At 45.5% G+C, this 27133-nt stretch overlaps 1 protein-coding gene, 1 long non-coding RNA gene and 1 other non-coding gene across 12 annotated transcripts in view; 1 reads left to right on the forward strand and 2 right to left on the reverse strand.

The window, feature by feature from the left end:
* Emsy (EMSY transcriptional repressor, BRCA2 interacting) overlaps nt 1–5082 on the reverse strand; it is an 86449-nt gene extending 81367 nt beyond the window's left edge. For 3 of the 10 annotated variants that reach the window (XM_045145252.1, XM_004656255.2, XM_004656257.2), the window contains exons 1-2: nt 4942–5077; nt 2991–3099 (exon numbers count right to left, since the gene is read on the reverse strand). In XM_045145252.1, coding sequence (XP_045001187.1) covers nt 2991–3060 — 70 coding nt within the window. In that variant the 5' untranslated portion in view covers nt 3061–3099; nt 4942–5077. Of the gene's footprint in view, nt 1–2990; nt 3100–4941 lie in introns of all 10 variants that reach the window. The other 7 variants (XM_045145256.1, XM_045145255.1, XM_045145254.1 and 4 more) reach the window with 5 other exon arrangements.
* A 580-nt stretch (nt 5083–5662) lies between these two features.
* Nucleotides 5663–26443, forward strand: LOC123459273. The gene is made up of 3 exons (XR_006636171.1): nt 5663–5718; nt 22928–22988; nt 26217–26443. It is a non-coding gene; the product is annotated as an uncharacterized LOC123459273 (long non-coding RNA).
* On the reverse strand, nt 7470–7575 carry LOC123459725. Its single transcript, XR_006636478.1, has one exon. It is a non-coding gene; the product is annotated as a U6 spliceosomal RNA (small nuclear RNA).
* Nucleotides 26444–27133: the final 690 nt, after the last annotated feature.

Below are 27133 nucleotides of genomic sequence, written 5' to 3' on the forward strand. Positions count from 1 at the left end.
GATCTGATTTTCATTTTGGTTTTTTATTTTATTTCCTTTTTATGTTCTTGAGACAGGGTGTCTTACAGCCTAGGCTGTCAAACTTTTGGTTCTCTTGCCTCTACCTTCCCAGTTCTGGGATTATAAACCTAATGAGGCCCAGCTTAAGAATGATCTCAAAGAAAACAGAGTTAACTAAGAAATGTGACAAGTATTTCTGATGTGTCAAGACTTTAGACAGTTTAAAGTCATATACAAAATTGGAGGTGGTAATATCGAACTCAACACGGGGGTTCTCAACAGCATTATCATAGCTACACATGCACTTCTTCTAGAAGTCTAGTCACTACAGAGAACCTTAATTAGCTTCCCAACTGCCTTCACATTTGTTGTCAACCATTTTTATGCATATCCTGAGACAACGATATACCTTATACCTGGGTTGATTTTCTGGTACTTTTTTTTTGGCATGCGCATGCACGTACTCGTGCGTGCGTGTGCGTGTGCGTGTGTGTGTGTGTGTGTGTGTGTAGTGTGGTGTTTATTGTATACACATGTGTATGTCTCTGTGGGGCACCACACATTCATCTGCAGCAGGGTATGCTTGCCAGCAGAGAACATCAGGTGTACAACGTCAGCTATCTCACTCCACTACTCCTCAACATGTTCGTTTTATTATTATTATTATTTTGTTTGTTTTTATTTATTTATTTGAGAGTGACAGACAGAGAGAGAAAGAGGCAGAGAGAGAGAGAGAGAGAGAAAGAATGGGCGCAACAGGGCCTCCAGCCACTGCAAATGAACTCCAGAGGTGTGTGCCCCCTTGTGCATCTGGCTAACATGGGTCCTGGGGAATCAAGCCTTGAACCAGGGTCCTTAGGCTTCACAGGCAAGCACTTAAGTGCTAAGCCATCTCTCCAGCCCTCAATCTGTTCTTATTTGAGCAGGAATCTCTTACTGAGCTTGCTGTAGCCCCTGTAAGCTCCAGTGATTCCTGGTCTCTGCTCCTCTACAGGATTGGAGCTACAGGTGCACATGGCCATGTCTAGTTGTTTTCATGGGTTCTAGAGATTATAACTCAAGTGGTTTCCAGTCTCTTTATCAGGCCCTCATGCTTGTGCAGGAAGTGCACCTAACCACTGAACCATTATTTAATGTTCACTGTAGTATTCACTCCTGTGAAGTATAATAAAATGCTAACACATGCTGAGCATGATGGTATACATTTTTAACCCCAGCACTCGGGAGGCAGAGGTAGGAGGACTGCTGTGAGTTTAAGGCCAGCCCGAGACTACATAGTGAATTCCAGGTTAGCTTGGGCTAGAGCGAGACCCTACCTCAAAAAAAAACAAAAAAAAAACAAAAAACTGCACATATGTGAGCACCTCAGAAAACAAAAGCAGCGAACTATTTTTATAAAACCTAGCTCCATTTCAGCCATTCCACTACACTACCATCACAAAGACCCAAGTTAGTTAGAGTTCTAGCTCAGAAGTAGTTAAAATTCAGATCTGGTACAGCAACTATTAAGTACTGGGAAGAAGGAATTCAACTGGAGTAGAAGGGGATAAGAGAAGGTAGTAGGGTGTGTGTGTATATGTGTGTGTATGTGTATGTATGTATGTATGTATGTATGTATGTATACATATGTGCATGTGTGTGTGTGTGTGTGTGTAATTATTACAAGCATTAGGGCCCACTAAGTTTTATTCCCAAGAACCCACATAAACAGCTGGGTGTGGTCATACACATCTGTAACCACAGTCCTGTGGGGAGGGAAAATGTCAGGGCTCCAGAATCAGTGAACAGATTTTGTCTCACAGAACCAAACAAGCATATGAACCAAGGCGGGGGACATCCAACATTCTCCTCTGGCCTGTGCTTCAAGAGAGCAGGGCAGAAACAGATCATAAATAATATGAAAGTCAAAGGAAAGTCATAAGTAAAAGGGTGAAAGGTGGACAGGACAGAAAGATGGGGCACAGGAGGGAGACTGTTAACCAAACTAAGTGTATGTATTAATACTTTAAAAAAATTCAAGCAAGAGAGGCAGGCCAGAAAGTAATAAGCATTTACCTATCACCCAGACTATCTATCCCAAGTGCTTGGTAATTAAAATGTTTGGCATCTGTAACTATTTCAAAAATGGTAAAGTTAATTCTTAAGCTGTTTTAAGCAAATTCTTAAACACAGTATCTTCTCTAAACTTTGGACCTGGAGTTGATGTTTAAAGGCAACTCAAAGGTTCACTGTTATGACAACAACCCAATGGGGAGAAAGGAAATCTTTCGGCAAATCACTGTCAAGAGCCCCTTCCCAAAGTGTCAATGAAGAGGACGCTGCCATGTGAGATGACTGTTTCTCCTGCTTCTCACATAGCTCTAACTAAAACCAGAGACCCACTCATCATTTTTCACTTTTACTTGCATTTACTTTATGCTGGATTTAATTCCTAGACCCTAAAGTTTTTATTTCTTCGGGTCCTTCTGTGATATCTTTTTCTAGTATACAACCTCTCTTTCAGTAAGGATCAATTTACTGCAGCAGGAGAGTTCACATATGAGTTAACCTGAGCCTGAGCTCTGTTAAGTACCCTGGGCATTCTGGGTGATTTGTTCACCATAACATACAACGTGACTAGAGAGAATCTACATGTAAATCCAGAAGTTATGAATTACACTGCATCTTAAATTATGTGCGGCAAACAAAAAAAAAAAAGGAAGCACCCTCTCTGGGCTAAAGGTACTGTGACTGGACCCACCACCTGGCCTGGGCACATATATTTGCTCTACCACTCTAACAGAATGGTATGCATTGCTTTTACAAAGTAACATTCTTCTGATACCTGGTGACCTCCCACATATACATACCCATAATGACCTGGGCAGTTTCACAGGTGTTCACTCTTAAAATGAACACCAAGATATTAACCTCTTGATTTGCACGGTTTTATAGGGTTTTAAGGGTCAAGAGAATACCCTGTCCCCAAACAAAAACAACAAAAATCATACCCAATTTTCGAAGAATCCGTTTGCATTCATCCCTGCTGAGATCCAAAAGGGTTGGCCACACAACAGGCATTGCTGCTTCTGTTTGGTAGCCCCAAAGAGCTTATCCTCCCTACAAGAAATAGTTTAAAAATCAAAGTTACCAAAGTACATTCAAATGGCCACTCATTTGAAGATCCATCCACAGGCTGAGTATAAACAGAAAGATACCTTGCAATCACTTTTCACCACCAGACTTTCCAACTTCTGACAAATGAGGAATAAAACCACCATCTGAGAACATCCGGCCCCAGCCTAATACAGTAGAATGAGCACGGGGTTTAGAGTCAGGCGCCTCTTGGTTCAAGTTCCAGCTTTTTAGCATACTAGTTGTTTTATCCTAGGTAAACTGGCCACTCTGAGCCTAAGTTTAACACATTTATGAAGAGAGAGATAATACCACCCAGCTTGCTGTGAGTTTTAAAGCATGATGCATGTCAAGTTCTTTCAAACTGGCTATATAGCACACTGAATGGATGTTATCGCCGGTGTCACCTTGGGTTAAGTGTCTTGACTTCCGTCAGCTTCCTCAATAATTACATGCGATAAAAATAAGTAAAAATCACAGCATATTACTCGGATTAACAGACCTTTAGAAAGTACTCTCAAGTTTTAGCAATGAAAAAAATGAATCTGGGTCCTGTAGTCATGAAACCACCATTTGGCCAAAAGTTTAGATACCAGGAACTTCGAACCGGGAATTCCCGTGTCTGGAGGACAAAAAGACACGACGCTTGTGGCTCACACAAATGCCAGCTTAGCACACTCAGTAGACTCTCTGTAAACATTTGTCAAACAGATAAATGAATGGTTAGCGGGAGAGGGGGAAACGAATGAATGAAAGAATGGAGCTCAATGGAGCCTGAACCGAGGTAACTTGCTCTTTCCCACCGCATCCCAGGCGCGCCGGGGCTGCGAACTTCCAACTCTGGGCTCCCAGTCGAGCCTCCCTCCCGGACCCCCCACCCCACCCCCTCTTTCCTTCCCCCCTACAGTCCTCGGAGCACAGAACCAACCCGGAGCGCACCGAACTGGGTTGCGCGCCCCAGCTGGCAGAATGACATAAAGAAAAAAAAAGAAGGGGGGGGGTGGAGAAGAGGAAGGGGCAGAGCCAAAGGGAATCCGCTCGGCTCCCCAAAGCCCGTCCCCGCCTCGCGACAGGATCACCAAAGGCGGCCGGCGACCGCCCGAATCTCCAGCAACCACGTCACGGCATCCCAAAGCATCTCCCCCCACCCCCGCTCCACCCTATACACACAGGCGCGCACACACTCACACACGCACCCCAGCCCGCAGCAGCGCCCCCGAAAGCCCGGGCCGCCCGCCGGGACCCGCCGCGCGCACCGATCCTCTCCCCGCACCCCGACGTCCCGCTCAAGTGTCAGCAGGCCAGCGCGCCCCGCCCCCTCTCCAAACACGCACCCGCGCCGCCCGCGGCCCCGGCCCCGGCGCAGCCCGCCCGCGCCTCTCCCAATGTCAAGCCCACGACCCCGAGCCCCGGCAGCCATCGGGGGCGGGCGGGGGGACGGGATGAAGGGATTTGCGCGGGGGGGGGTGGTCTCCGGCCGGGGTCCGCGCCTCGCTCCCTCCTCTCAAGAGGAGAGGACAAGGAGGAAAAAAAAAAAGAGAAAGAGTAGGCGCGCAGGACAGACAGCCACAACGGCCGGGAGGTTCCCAGAGCCGAAGCCCCCCGGGGCATCGTGCCAGTGCGAGTACCAGGGTAGCCCACCCCTCCCCGAGCCTACCTCGGGGAGCCCCTACGATCCCGTTAGGAAACAACGGAGGATGGGGGCTAGGCGCCCTATGCCGGACTCCCAAATGCCTGGGGGACGGGGAGGATGGAGGGGGTTCCCAGCCGTTCCCCTGCCCTGGCTAACGTGCCAGCTCTTCCCAGGATTCGCCCTGAGACACCCACCTGCCCGGCCTTTCGGGGCTCATCTAAAAGGCTCCTCCGCCAAGACTAGGGGGACACCAGGAATTGGGTTTGTTTGCGGTGCCTCCGAAGGGGCAAGATGGCGACAGACGTCAGAGCGCAGGCGCAGGCGCGCGCGGCTCGTCGGGACTTGTAGTTCGCCTTTCCCGCCTTTCGGTGGAGGGAGAAAAAAAAGAAAGAAGGAAAGGGCACCAGAAGGATTCTTCCATTCGTCCGGTCCCTCTTTTTTGTTGTTGTTGTTTTTTTTTTTTTCCTCGTTTTCAAAGGAAAGGGCGGGCATCGCTGGGGCTGCCGGGAGTTGTGGTCCAAGGCGACCCTCCGTCCTCTTTCTCGGTCGCGCCGCGCAAAGGAGTCTGGGAGTGTAGTTCCCCCGGCCTCTGATATAACCCTGGGTGGTGGTGGGGGGGGGAGGTCGGGGGTGTCTCTGGCTTCGCGCGCCCGAGCCTCCGTCTCAGCCAATCAGACGCTCTCGGCCCCTACGCGCGGCGTCCTACGTAGCCGGGCCGAGATGGCGTCGGGAGCCGGAGCCGGAAGTCGGGCGGAGAGGCTTCTTAGTGGAAGTCAGGGAAAGCTAGCAGCGCGGGTCTGGTCACGCTGAAGCGCGGCTGAGGATTAGGATTCGGTCGCTCGGTCTGCGCGCCATGATCGGCGGCCGCCAGCCACGCGGACCGGAAGTCGGGCAGAGAACCCACGCCGCGGGAACGGGCCCCGAGCGCCTCGCACTTGCCCGCGCCCCCGCCGCCCGCTTCTCGGTGTTAGGTGCGAGTAGCGGGACGGAGCCAGTGTGCTGGGCGGGGTGGGTGGATAGATTTCTCGCCAGTGTGGATGGCCGTTCCATCCAACTTTGTGTTTATTGTGTACTTTGGTAACGTTGGATGCGGTAGGAATGCCCAAATCTAAAGCACATTTTCGTGTTCGTTTTGCTATTCCCATTTTCTTTCTTTTTTTTTTTTTTTTTTGGAAAAGTAGGGTTGGGTTGGAAGCTCGGTGGTAGAATGTTTGCCTAACATACACAAAGCCCTGATTTTGATCCCCCAGTACGGGGCCCGGGCAGGGAGTGTTAAGATACACAGTTTGGCTGAGGCTCTGCGAAGCACATCTGTGAATCCCAGCCCTTGCCAGGTGGAAGCGGGAAGATCGGGAGTTGAAGGTCAGCCTCTGGGCTGCATGAGACCCTGTCTCCAAAACAACAACGAAAAGTTGTTTTGTTTTTTTTTTAATAAATTGTGAACCACTATACAAACGTGAGAGATGTCATGTATATAAGTGGAGCTGTGAGTTAGGTGGAGAAAAATGCCAAGTTTGAATTTCCTGCCTTTCATTCTTCCCCCATATTTCCGTGCATCCTAGTTTGAGGTTCACTGCTTAAGGATCGTGTATAAGACGATAAATTAAATCTGAGTAGATGACTGTAATGTAGCATATTCTTTGATTTGACCCTTGCATCATCTCCGTGAGGCAGGTGTAGAGTTCCCTGTCCTATAAATGGAAAACCGCCGCCAAGCATTGATAGCTGGGTTGTATAACCCTCAGGTCTTTTGAGCTCTAGTCGGCCTTCATTAGAAATGTCAGTGAAGTAGAAATGGAAAGACAGGGCTTATGAAAACAGACAACACTGGTGAGACCAAGGCAGGAGGATCTCCCAAGAGTTTGAGGCCAGCCTGGTCTACAAAGTGACTTTCAAGCCAGCCAAAGGCTACATAGTGAAACTCTGTCTCAAAACACAACAACAGAAAGGCGTGACTGTTAACAAGTAGCATAAGTTGTTAATTCTCCATTTTTTTACAAAATGAGTCCTTAAAACAACTTTATGAGGTAGATACTGTTATTATCCTTAATTGCAAATAAGTCACTTGAGACAGTTAAATACATTCCTAGGTTCACACATAAATGTTAAAGGATTTAGATATAAGGCCTCGCCAGTGGCCAGTGGTTCTCAAAGGTCATTGTTCAACAGATAACTGTGAAAGGTCCTGATGAAATGCAGATTTTGAATTTTGGTTGTGTAAGTTTTGGGATAGAACCAGATCCTGTATTTCTTATCGTGTGTGTGCGCATGTGTGCATGGATGCATATTTGTGTGTGCAGGTGTACCTATATGTCTGTGGAGATCAGAGGACAACCTCAGGTGTTATTCCTCAGGTTCCATGTCCCTCACTGTTTTTCTGAGGCAGGATCTCTCACTGGCTTGGAACTTGATTGAAGAAGTAGGCTAAACTGGCTGCCTAGTGAGCCCCACAGCAGATTGTGTATTTCAAACAAGTTCCCAAATAATGGTGCTGGTAGCCACTCCATACTGTTTTACTTCTCCCCTTCCTCCTCCTCATACTTATTTATTTGCTTTTGGACACACAGTCTCATTATGTAACCGTGGGTGGTCTGGAACTCACTATGTAGACAAGGCTGGCCTTAAACTCATGTCCTTCTGTCACCCCAGTGCTGAGATCATAAGTGTGTGCCTCTGTGAACAGATCCTAATTTTTAAAATGTGTCTGTGTGTGTACACACATACATACATGGAACGCTTTACAAATTTGCATGTCATTCTTGCCCGGGGCCAGGCTAATAATCTCTGTATCGTTCTAATTTTAATGTATGTGCTGCCAAAATGAGCACTCCTATTCCTATTTTGCAACTAGAAACTATCTTTCCCAAGCACTGTCTGACTAACTTATAATTCCAAAGATTTTTAACATTCTCTCTTAGTTAGGGGTTAGACTCTTAAAAACCCTCAGAAAGCTTATCCTGCCCCTAGTATTCCCTCTAGGATGAGACAGGCCATTCCCATCTCTGGTCTCATGCCAGTCATCTTGTTAAATGGCTTGGGATGTAGAATTATGCCCATTTGTTTTAAAATTCCTGACCAGACAAGCTCTTTAAGGAGAAGGGCCACCCATGATAGCTAAGGGGCTAGAGAGATGGCTTAGCTGTTAAGGCGTTTGCCTGCAAAGCCAAAGGGTTGGGGTTCAATTCAATTCTCCAGGACCCAGGTAAGCCAGATGCACAACGGGGTGTGTGCTTAAAAAAGAATGATAGCTAAAACTTATTTAGGGCTTTTTCTCTTACACTTGCTATTTTACATTACTTTGTTTAATCTATACACTAACCTTCTGTTAGCCACATGATATAAATGAAGGAACGAAGGCAATGAGGGGTGAAATAGCTTGCACAAGTCTAGAAAGTAGCATAAGCCATGATTTCTATGAAGAGCCTTTCAAAGGAGAAAAACTAAGCTGGCCATGGTGGCACATGCCTTTAATCCCAGTACTCAGGAGGCAGAGGTAGATCGCCATGAGTTCAAGGCCACCCTGAGACTACATAGTGAATTCCAGGTCAGCCTGGGCTCAAGCAAGACTATCTCAAAATAACAAAAAAGGAGAAAAACTGAAACTTAGCCTGCTAGATATAAATGATTATAACTACTTCTAGTCTAGGAAAATATATAGAAATGTGACATCTATATCTATTGAATTCTATTCCTTAACTGGGATTACAGATGCTAACTGTATGGGGTTTGGGGATCTGAACTCAGGTTATTAGGCTTTCCCAGCATGTACTTTCATCCACTTAGCCATTCCATCTTTCCTGCTTTTTTTGGTTTATTTTGTTTGTTTGTTTAGTTTTGTTTCTCAAGGTAGGGTCTTACCCTAGCCTAGGCTGACCTGGAATTTACTATGTAGTCTCTGGGTGGCCTTGAACTCAGCGATCCTCCTACCTCTGCCTCCTGAGTACTGGGATTAAAGGCGTGCGCCACCATGCCCAGCTTTTTTTTTTTTTTTTTTTTTTTTTGAGACAACAAGTGTCTCATTAGCTCAGTCTGGTCTCAAACTCACTATGTATGTAAAGACGACCTTGAACTTCTAACTCTTCCGCCTCCACTCCCCCAGTGAAATACAGAGGAGCGCCACTATGCCTAGCTCACTTCTACGTTTAGAAAAACAAAAATAAGAGTCCAGAGAAGTCAAGTGATTTAACCAGTCACATGAGAATTTCACAGCTGGGGTTTTTCACTGCTGCTCTTTCCACGATGCCACACTGCTCTTAGATTCTTACATTTAGGAAGTTTACCACAGTGATCCAGCCAACATGTGTGCTGTTGACTGGAATGGCAGAACCAAAAACAATTGTAAAATATGGGACAAAAGATCAAGATAAATGGAATGGAGTGGAGGGACAGAAAAGAAGAAAGCAATGAGACAATTACATGCCCAGGGTCAAAGTGTCAGAAATATTTCTAAACAATCAGGCTTTGAGAAAGTCAGCAAAGATCTAGCCACTGGCTGCCTCGCCCACTGTGTCCCTTCATTGCTCTCAGTAGATTTGCTTGCTAAATAGCTGGCTTTGCTGTTTCAGTGGCATGATGGGGCTTGGCCCTTTTACAGCCCTCTTCTTTCAGAGGAACCTTCTACCCTCTGCCCAGGACATCTGCCATCCTGCCACTATTGTCCAAGTGAACAGTCATTAAAACAAACAAACAAAAGAAACCCCTCCTGGGCCTGGGACGTTGCCCAGTTATTAAGATGCTTGTTGCACACCGGTGAGGACCTGAATTCAAATCCCAGTGCTCACATAAAAGCTAGGCTCAGTGGTATGCACCTGTAAACCCAGTGCCAAGCAGCAGAGGGAGGGGATGGCCAAGGCCTGCTGGCTGCCTAGTCTAGCTTGAGGTTCAGTGAGAGACCCGGTCTCAAAAAGTAGGGTACAGAGTGACACCTGACACTTACCTTCTGGCCTCTACATGAATGAGTACATACATGCATGTAAACCCACACGCATACATGCGTACCACATACATGCAAAATAAGAGTTCCTAATTGCCAACAAAATAAAGTTCCAGCTGTTGTGCCAGCAAACCTGGGCTGACTATGTCTAACCAATTCTTAGAGCACTGCTGTGGCCTTGGCTTCATCTGGACATCTGGCAGCTAACTGAAGTTCACTGCTAACATCAATCAGGTTCTCCCTTCTACGCCGTGTTCTTATCGTGAGCCAGGAGCCAGAGCTAGCATTCTCCATTTCCACGCGTGTTACCCTGGCACTGGGACTTTCACTGTCAGACCATGAAGTCTCCTCCATCACTCTGAGCTTTTTTTTTTTTTTTTCTTTTTTTGGTTTTTCGAGTTAGGGTCTCACTGTAGTCCAGGCTGACCTGGCACTCACTATGTAGTCTCAGGGTGGCCTCGAACTCACAGCAATCCTCCTACCTCTACCTCCCGAGCACTGGAATTAAAGGCATGTGCCACCACGCCTGGCTCCGTCTGAGCTTTTTTTACAGTCTTGCTGTCATCAGCTTCAGTGGCCCCCACTGTCCACTCTGCCCTTACAGTCACCATTAATGACCTTTCATCACTACTAGTATTGAGGCACCCACTTCTGTGATGATAATTCTGCACTTTGTGCTCCTGAATCAAGGCATTCCACATTCTAGACCTTATTCCCGGCTGTGTTTTTCCTTTGCCCTCACCAAACCTGCTCCTCAACTTCAGCGCAGTTTACGGTTTCTTTTTACTACCTTTATTTTTTCTTCCTCTTCAACTCTCAAACTCAGTCTTAGCACATTTGGGGGGGGGGGGGGCAAGTTAAAAATAACCATATCTATGTGCACAGAATTGGGGGGAGCAGAAGTGAGGAAAGAGGGAGCATCAATGAGCCTACTGTCAAGTCCAGCGCTAGAGCAACTGCCCCCGAGCTGGAACCAGCCTGGCAAATAATCAAGTCAGGGAGAGGGTCACGTGATCCTCACACCTTTTTTTCTGATGTCCACCTGTCACTTCTTGCACAGCATTCCTGCCGTACTGAGGCAAGCTCCAAATCTTCAGAAAGGGGGCAACAGCAGTGAGACGAGCTGTGGTCCCAGTCGGTCCCACTCTGAAATTGTACACTCTTGATTTGGAGCCTTCAGTGGGCATACCATGACCCGAGTTCCCTGCACTCTGTGGCACCAATGCCAGTGTGCTGGGAGTGCAGTAGATGGATGATGAGCTGTGGTCCCCAAAGCCGGTCACCGCTGCGGTGACTGAAGCCAGTCGTGGGTGTGGCAAGGTGTGAGGCCCTGCTGAGTGGAGACAGTGGTTGATGGCAGGCATTTGTCTTGTGTTTCCACGGGGAGGTTGGGCTGCTGGTGATGGTAGTCCGGCAGCTGCTGCTGAGGCAGTACCCCCCCCACACCAGGGAACTACTTGTACTGCCCTGTGGCCCATTTATCCATTCCAGTGATGGACTGAGGGGCAGCTCCTGTATGAAAACTACAAGCTGCAGTTGACCTCCAAACTGACCACATGGACAAATTGGTGGAAACTGGCAGAGTGTGGGAAATGGCCTTGGCAGGGTGGTATCCAGAGTGTCAAAGTCCACGGCACCATAGGATGGTGGCATTTCATTGCTACCTGAACTTTGTTCTCCTGAATCAGTAGCCAAGGTATTCTACATTCTTTTTTTTTTTTTTTTTTTTTTCCTTTAAGGCAGGATCTTACTATAGCCCAGGCTGACCTAGAGTTCACTCTACAGGCCAGTCTTACTGCAAGCCTTCTTCCTCAGCATCCTACTTCAGTGCTGAGATCAGAGGTATGAGCTATGACAGCTGGCTCAGAGGCAAGCCTTTTTGATTTATTTTATTTATTAGAGAGAGGGAAAGAGATAGAGAATGAGTGAGAATGGGTGCACCAGTGCCTCTAGCCACTGCAAATGAACTCCAGATGCATGTGCCACCATGTGCATCTGGCTTATGTGGGACCTGGAGAATTGAATCTGGGTCCTTAAGCTTCATAGTCATGTACCTTAACCACTAAGCCATCTCTCCAGCCCAGCAAACCTTTTAGTTATTTACTTCATTTTATTTGACAGAGAGGGAGAGAATGGGTGTACCAGGGCCTCTAGCCACTGCAAACAAACTCCAGATGCAAGTGCATCTGGCTAACATGTATCCTGAGGAATCAAACCTGGGTCCTTTGGCATTGTAGGCAAATGCCTTAACCACTAAGTCATCCCTCCAGCCCCCAACAAACCTCTTTTAATCCCATATTTCTCACTCCTTTGTTCCACCAAACCTACTTTTCAACGTCCGCACAGTTTGCCACTTTCAGTGGCATCATCGGCACTGATAGTCTATCCTGTGAACCTTAGCCAGGAGTGAAATAGCCCCCTGGGGCAATAGCCCTAGGCTTTTCCTCCTGCTTGCAACTCCTTTTTGACACCCCCTCCCCCCCCCACACACACACAGAGTCTGCTGAGCCTGACAGATGGTTTGAGCCAGTTCTTAGATAACATCTTTCAGTGTGGAAGAGCATGGAACTGGGTCAGGCCACACTCGCCCATGTACAAGGCACTGCCTAGGAGTTGGGATGCCTCCAGCAAGGCTGTGCCCAGCAGGGTACCTCAGAAATGAGATCCACTATGGATGCCAGGGACCTACTTGTCACTTTCCCATGCCTAGGTGAACTTGTTTTCTCATCATCCTGGCCTTCTGTCTCCACTGGGCAAGGTGACTCCTTCTGTTCCTGCTTGTGCTATCGAAATTTCCTCCAAATGGATGGGAGACTTAAGACTCAGGCAGTAACTCATAGGTCTTAGGAAGTCCTTGAAACTTAACAGGGTATGTGTGCTAGTTTGAATGGATGGTCCCCATAGATTCAGCTGTTTTATTAAAGCTTCTACCTTGGATCTCTAGCCTCCTGGCCAGCGGAGGTGTCACTGAGGTTGGACCTGGATACTATCCCAAAGGTGTGCAGAGATGTGAGCTCTGCGTAGGGCTTTGCCTGCTGAAGTTTTATTTTTGTTGCTTTTGGTGTTTCCTGGCTGCTGGTGGTTTTTCTCTCTGCTTGGATATATGGAAACAGCTGCTTTCACCACTGATAAAACTTTACCCTGGATCTGTAAGCTTGACATAAATCCCTGCCTTCCCCAAACTGTGCCTGGTTTATATGTTCATCCCAACAACGTGGAGCTGAGTACACCGTATATAAAAACTAAGCACAGGGGGGCTGAAGGGATGGCTTAGCGGATAAGGCATTTGCCTGCAAAGCCAAAGGACCCAGGTTTGATTCCCCAGGACCCATGTTAGCCAAATACACAAGGGGGCGCACACGTCTGGAGTTTGTTTACAGTGCCTGGAGGCACTGGTGCACTCATTCTCTATCTCCCTGTCAGATAAATATTTAAAAATAAAGTAAGCACTGGGCTGGAGGGATTGCTTAGTGGCTAAGGCCCTTGCTTGCAAAGCTTATGGACTCAGGTTCAATTCCCCAGTACCCTCACAAAGTCAGATGCACAAGGTGGCACATGTATCCGGAGTTTATTTGCAGTGTCTGGAGGCCCTGGCCTGTCCAGTCTCTCTCTACCCCTCTCTTTAATAAATAAATAAATGTAAGCAGTGCTTGGAAAGAGCTTCTCCGACCCCGGAAATGCCTACAATTCATGCAGTGAGCTCCAGAGACCCTGCTTCCAGTAGCCGTCACTGGAGGTGAGCTTTTTAGAAATACAGCTGCCTGTGAATCCATACAGACGGTCCTGTAAGCAACCCTAGTCAACTCGCTGGCTCACTAAGCTGTTTTTGGTCTGTTGTTGGTGCCTTACCCAGAGTGAATAGATATTTGCTCACATCTCCCCAGGAAAAGTCACACAAGAGCAGGTCAATGAGACAGATCTCCGCTCCTCACTAAGTGGAAATCCTTATAAGGGTGAGCATCTTCAGTCTTTAGTACTGGGCTTCCCTCAAGAGCACATGATCCACAAGAGAAAGCAATGGTAAAAGCTACAAAACTGCAATGTGAGTCTACATAAACACAGAAATCGAATTTCATACATTAAGCGTAAATCTGTTGAACACACATCCCATAAAGGGTTGTACAACTGTAAAACTAGCAGCACTTGGTGGGAAGTTGAACTATTAGTTATTAGAAGCCCCTTGTATGAAGAATGCCTATGTGCATCAGTTCACTGAAGCCTCACAGCAGCCCCACGGCACAGTGCTTATTGCATTTTACAGCTAAGGAAAACAAGCCCAGGAAAGAAAGTTCATTTGTCCAAAGTCGGATCTCTCCAGAAGACTTCTCAAGAACACAAGTATGAAGGAATTCTGGTTAGCCATGATTGCTTAACAAACCATTGATGCCACATAAATTATGTTGCTCGTAAATCTTCAACTGGGGGAGGGCTTACCACGGGGCAGTTCTCCACTCTTGACACTGGCTGTGGCAGCCAGAAGGTTGAACGGGGTCTGGAATCATCTGAGGACTCGTTTATTTATATGACCAGCAGTTAATTCTGGCTAGTGCCAGAATGTGGCTATCAACCAGAACATCAGTACATGGCATTTCCATGTGACTTATGCTTCCCTTCAACATATGGCTAAATTCCAAGGCCAACAGCCAGAGAGAGAAGGGTAAGAAATTATCTTTCTGTGATGAAATTTGGAAGCAATTTAGCAAATTTTCTTTCCTTTTAAAAGTTTTCCTCTTTTTGTTTTTTTGGAGAAAAGGTCTCATGTAGCACAGGCTGGCCTTTAACTCATTATGTAGCTGAGGGTGGCCTTGAACCCACGTCCCTCCTGCTTCTACCTCCCAAATTCTGGGATTAAAAGGATGCACCACCACAACTGGCCCTCCACTGTACTATTGATTAAGTCAGTCACAAGTCCTAAGTTCAAGGAAAGAGAATTTCTTTTTTGAGGCAGGGTCTCACTCTAGCCCAGGCTGACCTGGAATTCACTATGTAGTCTCAGGCTGGCTTTGAACTCATAGCGATCTTCCTATCTCTGCCTACGGAGTGCTAGGATTAAAGGTGTGCACCACCACATCCAATGAGATGATATCTCTTGATGGAGTGAATTACGGTAGAATTCCAGAAGATGGTACTAAACAAAAATATTAACTTTGGGGCTGAAATTGCGGCTCAGCAGTTAAAACATTCCTGAGGAGGCATGAGATACCACTCACATTTTATCCCCAGGACCCACATAAACAGCTGGGCATGGCCATATGTGCCTGTAACCCCAGTCCTATAGGGGAGCAGAAACCCAAGAGTCACAGGAGCTCAAAACTCCAAGATCAGTAAGAGACTGCTCAAACACATATGCATATACCATACCCCAAACACCACTTATGTGCGCGCACGCACACACACACACACACACACACAAGAAAAAAAGTTACCATGGCCAATTTTAAGAATTTACTTATTTGCAAGCAGAGAGAGAGAATGGGAGTACCAGGGCCTCTAGCAGCTGCAAATGAATTCCAAATGCATGTGCCATCTTGTGCATCTGGCTTTATGTGGGTTTGGGGGAATCAAACCTGGATCATTAGGCTTTGCGGGCAAGTGCCTTAACCGCTGAACCATCTATCAAGCCCACCAAGGCCAATTTTAGAAAAGCATCAAACTTCACAGTCTGTAACAATCCATATCCCTCCCACACTCCTTCACATTCCTTCACCCAATCCTGCAGTCTCTTCCCATTATGACAACAGGCTTGTGCTTGAGGTCCAAAATTTTGTCACCTAAATCAAGTCCAGATGTGGATAATGTTCCTCAGGCGCACCAGCTCTCAGTGTAAAGACTTGGGAACCAAAGAGACAAATTATGTTTTCCTGGCATGTCTAGCATTCATGTTAGGATAGGTATGGAATAACCACATACTGTGTGATAAGACCTTACTCTGTTTTCTCTTTAGATCATACAAACTTTTCACCTTTTTGTTCAAAATAGGAAAACACAAAAGCCAAACGTGGTGGCACAGGCCTGTAATCCTCACACTGAGATAAGCTAAATTAGAAGAATTATTGCAAATCTGAGGCTAGCCTGGGCTACATAGTACCAGGCCATCCAGGGCTACATAGCAAGGCCCTGTCTCAAAACAATTAACCCAGACATGGTGGCACACACCTTTAATCCCAGCACTTGGGAGGCAGAGGTACAAGGATCGCCATGAGTTTTGTTTTTCTTTTTTTAATTTGAGAGCAACAGACACAGAGAGAAAGAGGCAGATAGAGAGAGAGAATGGGCGTGCCAGGGCCTCCAGCCACTGCAAACGAACTCCAGATGTGTGAGCCCTCTTGTGCATCTGGCTAACATGGGTCCTGGGGAACCGAGCCTCAAACCGGGGTTCTTAGGCTTCACAGGCAAGCACTTAACCGCTAAGCCATCTCTCCAGCCCTCGCCATGAGTTTTGAAGACACCCTGAGACTCCATAGTGAATTCCAGGTCAGCCTGGGCTAGAGCGAGGCCCTAGCTTGAAAAACAAAACAAAACAAAAAATTAGGTAACTGGGGAGGTGGCTCTTGTTTGCAAAGCCTTCTGAGTTTAACTCCTAAGCCACCCACATAAGCTGGATGCAAAAAGTGGTACAAGCATCTGGAATTTGTTTTCAGGGGCAAGAGGCTCTGAGGCACCCATATACACATACAAATTTAAAAATATATATATAGGGGGCTGGGGAGATGGCTTAGCAGTTAAGCACTTGCCTGTGAAGCCTAAGGACCCCAGTTCAAGGCTCGATTCCCCAGGACCCATGTAAGCCAGATGCACAAGGGGGCGCATGTATCTGGAGTTCATTTTTAGTGGCTGGAGGCACATTTGTGTCCATTCTCTCCCTCCCTCTCCCTCTCCCTCTCTCTCTCTCATTCTCTCTCTTTATCTTTCTCTGTTGCTCTCAAATAAATAAATAAAAATAAACAAAAAGTCTCTAAATATAAATATATATGGCTGGAGAGATGGCTAAGTGGTTAAGGCACTTGCCTGCAAAGCCTAACAACCCAGGTTCTATTCCCCTGTGCCCACAAAAGCCAGATACACAAACTAACACATGTATCTGGAGTTCATTTGCAGGGCTAGAGGCCCTGATGTGCTTATTCTCTCACACACAAATAAATAAAATATTTTTTTTAATATTGCTATAGGTTATAACCCAGGGTGACCAAGGATGACCTTGAATTTCTCCTGCCTCCACCCCCTGAGTGCCTGAATTACCAGCATGCATTACCTCACCAAGCTTCTGCTTGTTTTACATTTTTCAAGCACTCTTAAAATAGTTCAAGAGGCTGTTGTCTGTTGGAAACACCACCGCAAATCTGAGGTCTCTCACAGTTGTGACTTGATAGCATCTTTACACCATATTGTCCTGACAGCACCCTAAGTTTTTGTCTAGAAGCTATTTCTTAATATCATTTGGCAACTGAAGAAACTAGGAATAGGGGGGGAAAAAAACACTTCAGGTTGGAAGGATTGCTTAGTGGTTAAGGCGTTTGCCTGCAAAGCCAAAGGACCCTGGTTGGATTCCTCAGAACCCATGTTAGCCAGATGCACAAGGGGGTGCGTGCATCTGGAGTTCATTTGCAGTGGCTGTAAGCCTTGGCATGCCCATTCTTTCTTTCTTTCTTTCTCTCCCTCTTTTTCTGCAAATTAATAAATAAAAATAAAATTTAAAAAAACTTTATTTTGAAATTACAAGTCCTGGTCCCTTGTTCCTAATAGTTTGTTCTTTTTCTCATTTCTTTATAAGCAGATAGAAGAAGCCACATTTATTATTTATTTATTATTTATTATTTGCAAGCAGAAAGAGATGGAATGGGTGCTCCAGGGCCTCCTGCCACTTGCAAATGAATTCCAGATGCATATGCCACTTTGTACATCTGGCTTTATGTGGATAGTGGGAACTCAAACCCACACCCATCAGCCTTTGCAAGCAAGTGCCTTTGACCACTGAGCCATCTCCCCAGCCCCAAAAGCATTTTTAATACCATTTGGAACCTCATCAATTAGGTCAACTAGTTCATGAGATGCACACTCAGTTTCCACATCGTTATTGGTGACAATGTCGCTCAGGTTTCTTCCACCACATTTTAAGGATGTACAGTCTGCCAGCTTCCAGTAAGAGTTTCCTCACTTTGCTTTATAGAGCATATTTCTCCAGAAACACCAGGCTGATAGTCTCTTGGAAGCCCTTTAGTTTCTCACACCAATCCCAAAACCTCATCTTAGGTTCTGTTATAGCATTCCACTTTGGGTACCAAAATTTGATCTGAATCAACTCCTACATAACAAATCAACACAAAACTTTCTGGTTAAAAACAGTATGATTCATTTTCACTCAGATTTCTGCAATTTCAGTAGAATTTGGCAGGAACACTGGCTACATTTGGAAGGTACAAATTGCAACAGTCACACCAAAATTCAAACTTAGTTCTGACTCCAAAACACATGTTTTTTTTTCCCACTGTATCAGCATGATACAGTTGTGTAGGATGGATGGATATTAAATTTAAAAATGAAAATGATCTGTGCAAAATAATTGAAAGGGAAAAGGGCTAATCCAAAAAAAACTACTCAGAGCAGCCTACCAACTCCATGACAGGTAGCATTAGTCTAAAGGGAGTTTGGATGACCACTGTAAAAAAAAAGTAGATACATGTTGTGGGGCCTGGGAGGTAGCTCAGTGGGTGTGAGTACTTTCTATGGGAAGCACAAGGACCCAAATTTGATCTCCAGCACACATATAAAAAGTAAGATGTAGCCGGGCGTGGTGGTGCACACCTTTAATCCCAGCACTTGGGAAGCAGAAGTAGGAGGATCGCCGTGAGTTTGAGGCCACCCTGAGACTGCATATTGAATTCCAGGTCAGCCTCAGCTAGAGTGAGATGCTACCTTGAAAAAAAAAAAAAAAAGTAAGATGCTACCAGCATTCCTGTAACCCCAGTGCTGAGGGGGAAGAGGGTAGGCAGAGGCAGGATAATCACTGGGACTCACTAATCAGCCAGTCTGACCAAAAATCAGCAGCTCTAGGTTTACCAAGAGACAAGGAACTATTGCAGAAGAGCTGTAGAGGAAGGCACTGGATGCCCTTCTCTGGATTCCACACCTGTGTGCATGGGATGCACACATCTCCACACACATGCATATGCCATACCATACACACAAAAAAGAAGTTATGTTGTGTGAGCATGAGGGTAACTAAATGTTAGATCTCTTCTCTCCTAAAAATGATCTCACGTAAGCACTAAGGAATTTACATATGATAAAGTTCTTTTGCTCTTTGTTGAGCACTCATTGTGGTAAAGCTTTATGCCAGACTCTAGAGAATATATTAATAAACTATGTTCAAAAAAGTTATAATTGGGGGCCTGGAGAGATGGCTTAATGGTTAAGGCATTTGCCTGCAAAGCCAAAGGATCCTGGTTTGATTCTCCAGGAGGCCCTGGTGCACCCATTCTCTCTCTCTCTCTGTCTCTCTCTGTCTCTCTCTGTCTCTCTCTCTCTCTCTCTCTCTCTCTCTCTCTCTCCCCCCTTATTTCTCTCTCTCAAATAAATAAAATATAATTTTTTTAAAAAGCTATAATTTGGACTGGAGAGATGGCTCTGCTGTTAAGGCACTTGCCTGAAAAGCCTAACAACCCAGGTTCAATTCCCCAGTCTCCACATAAAGCCAGATGCACAATGTGGCACATTTAATCTGGAATTTGTTTGCAGTGGTTAGAGGCCCTGGAGTTCCCATTCTCTTATCTTATCTGTCTCTCCTCTCTGTCTTCTTTGGCTTGCAAATAAATCAGTAAATTTAAAAACAAACTCATAATTTAGTGGAGGAGACAGGCACACAAACACGGTAGCTATACAGTATCACATAGATGGTATAACGAAGTTATGAGAAATGGTTTAAGGAGCTATTAAATCTTCCTGGAGGCCAGTAAGGAGAGATGACAAAGAAGATATTAAATAAGCTAGGCCTTCAAAAATGGTTGTTTAGCAGACAAAGGAGGAAATTGTATTCAAAGCAGAGCTAGAAACAGCGATGGCAAACTCCATATATAGCATACCATGCACACACACACACACACACACACACACACACACACACACAAAATCAGAATCTGAAGAAACATGCCTTTCATGGACCCTAATTCCAAGTAAAAGTCCCAGTTCTAGGCTTTGTCTAATACCATCCCACTAGACAAGGTGAGAGGCACCTTATTACCAGATGCATTTTTATATTACACATGTGGCCTTCACAGAAGGGAAGAAGCAAAGTGTCAGGAAAGGGCCTTGTTCCCACCTTCTGAGAATGAAAGACACTTCCTTTTGTCTTCTGACATGGACCCAGGAGCTATGAGATGGGAGCTGGATGACCTCATTATACCCTGGCTAGGTTGGAAGCCTTTAGTGGTGGGGTTGGGGATAAAGCTATAGGAATTTTTTTTTTCCCCCTGTGGTACTCAAATAGAATAGAGTGCATACTGCCTAAAAGTTTCTGTCTGTGAGGTTGCTACTTTTGACTAGAAAGAACAGGCATCTCTTAGGGCCTAAAAGGAAAAATGTGTACATTGGCATTTCTGGATTGCTTGTTTCTCAAGTGTCTGATGTAGGATGTCTGACAAGATAAAAGAAAGAAAGAAGGAAGAAAGGAAGAAGGAAGGAAGGAAGAAAAAGAACTCTGGGCTGAAGAGATGGCTTAGTGGTTAAGGTGTTTGCCTGCAAAGCCAAAGGACCCTGGTTCGATTCTCCAGGACCCATGTTAGCCAGATGCACAAGGGGGCGCCCATGTCTGGAGTTCATTTGCAGTGGCTGGAGGCCCTGGTGTGCTCATTCTCTCTCTCTCTCACTCTTTCTATGTCAAATAAATAAATAAGTAAAAAATATATATATATATATTTTCAAAAGAACTCCAGGCTGGAGAGATGGCTTAGTAGTTAAAGCGTGTGCCTACAAATCTAAGGACCTAGGTTTGATTCCCCAGTACTCACATAAGCCAGATGTACATGCATCTGGAGTTCATTGGCAGTGGCTGGAGGCCCTGGCATGCCCTTTCTTTCTCTACTTCTCTCTCTTTCTCTCTCTCTTTCTCTCTCTCTCTCTTCTTCTATCTCAAGTAAATGAATAAAATATTTTTACAAGAAACAAAGACCTCACTGCCACGTACTATGTATTCACTAGGTTCTGTGTCTCATCTGTTCTTTCTGCTTCTCTCTACCAGCCACAGTCTTCATATTTACTTTATGCATGTTTTATATGATTCATTCATTCTCCAGGGGTTTTTTAGCTGTACCTGGCAGAAAGAATAGAGAAAGGTAAATATACTCCAGCTTTCTGCAAGTAGAATTCTCTGGTTAATTGGTTTTTTAAACAAAGATGTGATGACAGTGCTCTGTGAAAGACATCGTTAAAAGAATGAAAAGGAAAGCATGGAGGAAAATACTTGCCAAAACTGCCTGAGCTGATGGCCAGATGTGGTGGTTATTCCAACAATCAGGAGGCCACAGCAGGAAGATTGTTAATTCAAGTCCATCCTGGGCTAGTGAGACCCTCCCTTAGAAAGTAGAAAAAAAAATTTAATTATTTTAATTTTATTTTATTTAAGATTTTATTTATTTATTTATTTACTTACTAATTACAGAAAGGCAGAGGGAAAAAGAGAGAGATAGAGAGAAAGTGAGAATGGGCATGCCAAGGCCTCTAGCCACTGCACACAAACTCCAGATGCATGCACCACTGTGTGCATCTTGCTTACATGGGACCAGGAGGATTGAGCCTGGGTCCTTAGGCTTTGCAAGAAAGCACCTTAACTATTAAGCAATCTCCCCAGCCCTTTAAAAAAAATATTTATTTATGTGAGAGAGTGAGAGAGAGGTAGATATAGAGAAAATGGGTGCTGCAGGACCTCTAGCCACTGCAAACGAACTCTAGACACATGCACCACCTTGTGCATCTGGCTTACGTGGGGTCCTGGAGAATAGAACCTCGGTCCTTAGCATTTGCAGGCAAGCACCTTAGCCACTAAGCCATCTCTCCAGCCCAAGAAGGAAACTTTTTTAAGAACAAGCAAACCAACAACAACAACAACAAAAAATCTGACAAAGTGCTTATATCCAAGAAGGAAAACAAACAATCCAATTTTAAAACAGGCCAACAAAAAGAAAGAAATTTGAATAGACCCTGCATCAAGGAGGCTATAACAATGTTACTTCAGGGCTGGAGAAATGGTTTTAGTGGTTAAGGCACTTGCTGGCAAAGCCAAAGGACCCAGGTTTGGTTCCCCAGTACCCACAAAAAAGCCAGATGTGCTAGATGGTGCCTGAGTCTGAAGTTCGTGTGCAGTGGCTAGAGGCCCTGGTGTGCCCATTCTCCCTCTCAAATACAATATTTCAAAAATTAAAAAAAAAACGATGGCACTGAAGCACATGAAAATGTACTGAGCATGATTAGCTGTCAGAGAAAAACTAAAGCCATGGTATGACTCACTACACAGTCAGTAGAATGACTGAGATAAGATCCTCTGACAAGACCAAGTCCTGCTGAGGATGTGGAGCCGCCGAAACTCTCTACATTGCTAATATGAATGCAAAATGGACCAGAATGCTCATTACAATGATTAAGAAACGCAGTGGGAGCAAGGAGAGAGGGATTCCTCCGATCAGAGAAGGCTTCATAACCGAAGCAGCATTTGTTCTGGTCCTCGCGAGATCGCCAGACAGAAAAGCGAGGAGGGACTATCCAGGATCTTGGGGCAAAGGATTAGGAGAAGCTTCGAGACAGAAAGGGCCATGCAGAATAGCAGCCTCCAAGTACAGAAGGGGGACGTCAGGCCCTTAGTAGCCCTCGGCTGGGAGTATTCGTCAGAATAAGGTGCGGAGCTCTGTGGAATGTCAGAAGGCGGATGTACAGCCTTGGATGAGAGCCTTCGATGGCCACTGAGATTGTGTCTCTACCCTAACGGTTTCTAAGTCTGTGATTTCCACGGTACCAGACTTAATAACACAGGTTATTGCCATTTAATCCATGTTAGACCCCAAGTGGCAAAAATACTGTCTGTGTTCCAGACTGCGACTTGACACTGATTAATGACTTGATTATTAGAAAGCCAAAGAGAATTGCAAATGAAAATAGAAATAAAGACATAGTCTCGCACATGGAGTTTTTCCCCAGTTCATCCTGGGAAAAAAAGGGGGAAAAAAAAACATAGCCTTTTTTTTTTTTTTTTTTTTTTTCAGATTCATCCAAGTGCTAAGATGCCTCAGGTGAGGAACTGATGATAATCGGTAATTATCCAAGGTGAGATCCAAGATATTTCATAAAGATGGAAATAATAACCCTGTCAGAAATGGAAATCAGCTATCATGGGGGAAGGTGCTATAAATCCAAACATAATATCCAACTTGTCTTCACCTCAGAGAGTTTCCAGCTGTTTATGACGTTCTGCTGTGATTTGCCAGAGTTGAAATGCATAAAAAAAAAATTAAAAAAAAAAACCCTATTCCAGCCAGCTGAAGAAAAGGCTGGGAGCAATGATCTCTTTCAAAAAGTGTTGAATGCTCATGAAGTCTGCAGAGAAATGCTAGAAGGTGTCCCACCGTCTTGTCAGTTCCAATTAAGCTCTTTCCCTGGTAACTCCGGAGCCGATCATGATTTTCTAAGTGCGCTCGTAGACATTCGGGTCAGGCCTCTCTCGGATTGAAAGGGCCTTGTTTGAAATGCCGTGGGCTTTAAACTTCCCACTTCAGGGCCAGCAGTTCAAACCCATGCCCTGCTAAAGGCAGGAGTCATAAAGGAACACACGCCTTATGGAGAGCTCAGGGAATATACGTGTTGAGAAATGATCGCGGGAAGGAAATGGATCTAATAACGCTCGCATGGGTATGCGCGCATGTGTGCGCACACACACCCACACACACAGGGTCTGCACTCAAGCATTGCAAGACAATCAGTGGTAAGAGCAGTCATTTCGTCAGATCGTAATTAGACTGGAGAGTCCTTGAGAATAGAGACTGAGGCTCGTGGAGCCCTGATTCCCCAGCAGCATTGAAGCAGTGAGCGGCGTGTTCCCTCCGAGAAGGCAGTGGGTTGGGCAGGGCAGGAGGTGTTCCCACAGTCCCACCACTCTGCCCGAGGCTCCCATGATGGCCTGGCACCTCCGTGCTCTGTTCTGTGACTGTATCCCCCGCCTCCCAGGCCCAGTCTATTTCCCTTCCTCCATCTTTGTCAAAGTGTGCCACACTTCCCTCTCATTTTATATAGCCCATCGCTGTCTTTTGAAAAAAAAAAATTTTTAACTTAAAAAATAATTATTTTTATTGGGCTGGAGAGATGGCTTAGCAGTTAAGCGCTTGCCTGGGAAGCCTAAGGATCCCCGTTCGAGGCTCGGTTCCCCAAGACCCACGTTAGCACAAGGGGCGCAAGCATCTGGAGTTTGTTTGCAGTGGCTGGAGGTCCCTGGCGTGCCCATTCTCTCTCTCTATCTACATCTTTCTCTCTCTGTCTGTCGCTCTCAAATAAATAAAAATGAACAAAAAATTATTTTTATTTATTTTTATTTATTTTTATTTGAGAGAGGGAGAAAGAGAGAGAGAGAGAATGGGCAGGCCAGGGCATCCAGCCACCACAAACGAACTCCAGGCGCATGCATCACCTCGTGCAGCTGGCTTACTTGGGTCCTGGGGAAATCGAACCTGGGTCCTTTGGCTTTGCAGGCAAGGACCTTAACCGCTAAACCATCTCTCCAGCCCTGAAAATAATTTTCTAAGCACATACATTCTTGGAAATCTAGACAGATCTGGATGTGAGTCTCAGCTCTACTACTTGGATATCCTTCAGCAAGGTGTATCACCTCTTGTGCCTTAGTGTCCTCTGAATAGGTGTTTTCTGAAAGACACCATGTGATAAAATATGTGATGTCCCAAGCTCGGTGACTGGTCCAGGGTTGACCGGCAGGGCACAGGTGTGAGCTGGCTCACCTTCATAGGCTCAGCGTTAGCGCCCTCTTCAGGCCCGTTTTGTTCGTATCTCCGTTAGTTTCTTTCCTCTATCGCACCTCTGTGTTATCAGCTGTGATTTCTGTCTCCTTCATTTCAGGCGGCCTTGTTTATGCCTGTTTTCTAGCACTTGGTTATTTTTAAATTTTTATTTATTTTCATATGATTGTGCGTGGGGGTGGAGGAGGTTGCGTGCTGCTGCGAATGAATGCTTGTCTGGTTTTATGTGGGTGGCTGGAGAATTGAATTTCCAACCAAGCTTTTTGTTTGTTTGTTTGTTTGTATGTTTGTTTGTTTGTTTGTTTTGAGGTAGGGTCTCACTCTGGCCCAGGCTGATAAGGAATCCACTATGTAGACTCAGGGAGGCCTCGAACTCACGGTGATCCTCCTACCTCTGCCTCCCGAGTGCTGGGATGAAAGGCGTGCACCACCACACCCGGCTCAACCAAGCTTTTTTTAAAAAAAATATTTTATTTCTATTTATTTATTTGACAGAGAAAGAGGGAGAGGGAGAGAGAGAGAGAATGAATGGGCACACCAGGGCCTCCAGCTACTGTAAATTAACTCCAGATGTGTGTGCCCCCTTGTGCATCTGGCTAACATGGGTCCTGGGGATTCGAACCTAGGTCCTTTGGCTTTGCAGGCAAACACCTTAATCACTAAGCCATCCCTCCAGCCCCAACCAAGCTTTTTAAACCACTGAGCCATCAATGTAGCTCCATAAGAAATTGTTCCTTTGTTTGTTGCTTTTTAAAATATATATATATATAAATATATATATATATATATATATATAATTTATTTATTTATTGAGAGAGAGAGGCAGACAGACAGAGAGAGAATGGGTGTGCCAGAGCCTCCAGCCACTGCAAATGAACTCCAGATGCATCGGGCTTACATGAGTCCTGGGGAATAGAACCTGGGTCATTTGCCTTTGCAGGCAAATGCCTTAACTGCTAAGCAATCTTCTCCAGCCCTGTGGGTTTGTTTTGTTTTGTTTTGTTTTGTTTTGTTTTGTTGCAACATGGTCTCGTTCTACCTGAGGCCGACCTGGAACTCACTCTGTAGCCCAGCGCAGGCCTCCAACTCCTAGTAATCCTTACAGGCTGACTTGCCCTATAACTCACTTTCCCTCCTGTGTTAGAGGAAAGTGTCTCAAGAACAGTGTGTTGAACAACCAGCATAGGGTTAGTCTAGGAAAGCCATCCCATATGATTGTCTAATTGAAATAACATTTAATCCTGCTTTCCAGAAGGCAAATGAACACGTAACACGTCTTCTCCCAGCAAGTGCTCAATGGTCTAAGTAGCAAGGAGGAAATTCCCCTGCAATTAAACGGTTCACAGCTGATTGCTGTCCATCCATCCCAAATAAACAGTCTCGATTTCCAGATGTCTCTGTCTTGCTCACTCCCAGCCTAGCCAGGCCAGAGGAACGTTCCCATAATTCCCATGAGAACATCCCCATTCTCAAAAGGTAACCCAATATATCTTTCTTTCTTTCTTTTTTTTTTTTTGTGATCTGATTACAGAGTGAAATACTTTCCTTGGACGAAAAAGAATGAAGTTTTTCTCTGTCATCCCACCGCCCCCCCCCACCCCCAAGGATAAATGCAAAAAAAAGTGAGAAACTGACGCCAGAAAAAATACCTCTTGTGCCCCAGGCAATGAACACCTCTAGTCAATATGACAGAAGTTGTCCTGAGTCGCCACCTCAGAGCCTCAGCCAGAAAGGACTCTTATCTATGTCCTGAATTGATCTTGGGGGGGGGGGGAGAAGCAAAAATAAATATAAATAAATAAATCATTCCATAGATATTGATGAAGCTAGACTTCTACTTAGTCTCTTGTTCTGTGCCCTCACTTATTCCCTCCCTGGGAAAAGCAGTGTTCTACATAGGAAGCAAAAATACCATAGATTAAGGGATATGGGACTGACATGGGGGAATGTAGACCTCCACAGCTGTGAGAGTAACTGGGGAAATCCTGCTCTGAAAGTAGACGGAGGCAGGAATCAATTAAGTTACATCGCCGGGCGTGGTGGCACACGCCTTTAATCCCAGCACTCCAGAGGCAGAGGTGGGAGGATTGCCGTGAGTTCGAGGCCACCCTGAGACTCCATAGTGAATTCTAGGTCAGCCTGAGCTAGAGCGAGACCCTACCTCGAAAAACCAAAACATAAATAAATGAAAAAATAAAGTTTCCATCCAGTTGACACTGAAAGGCAAGCCATAAAGGGGCTAGGAAGAGAGAACAGATGGAGAAGACGTTAGACGTCTGCAGATTAACTGTTTGGTGGTGGGTTGGATGCCTTTGTTGATCATCAAGGGTGTCTGGCAGAAAAACACCTGGCAGAGGGAAGGGGACCATCAAAAGGAAATGTGGTTCCACCTGAGTTGGAGCAATTACACAAGAAATTTCTAGGCAGAAAAGGGGAGCACATGTCTGA

The sequence above is a fragment of the Jaculus jaculus genome, chromosome 3 (genome assembly GCF_020740685.1).
Source record: "Jaculus jaculus isolate mJacJac1 chromosome 3, mJacJac1.mat.Y.cur, whole genome shotgun sequence".
In the NCBI taxonomy this organism is placed as follows: Eukaryota; Metazoa; Chordata; class Mammalia; order Rodentia; family Dipodidae; genus Jaculus; species Jaculus jaculus.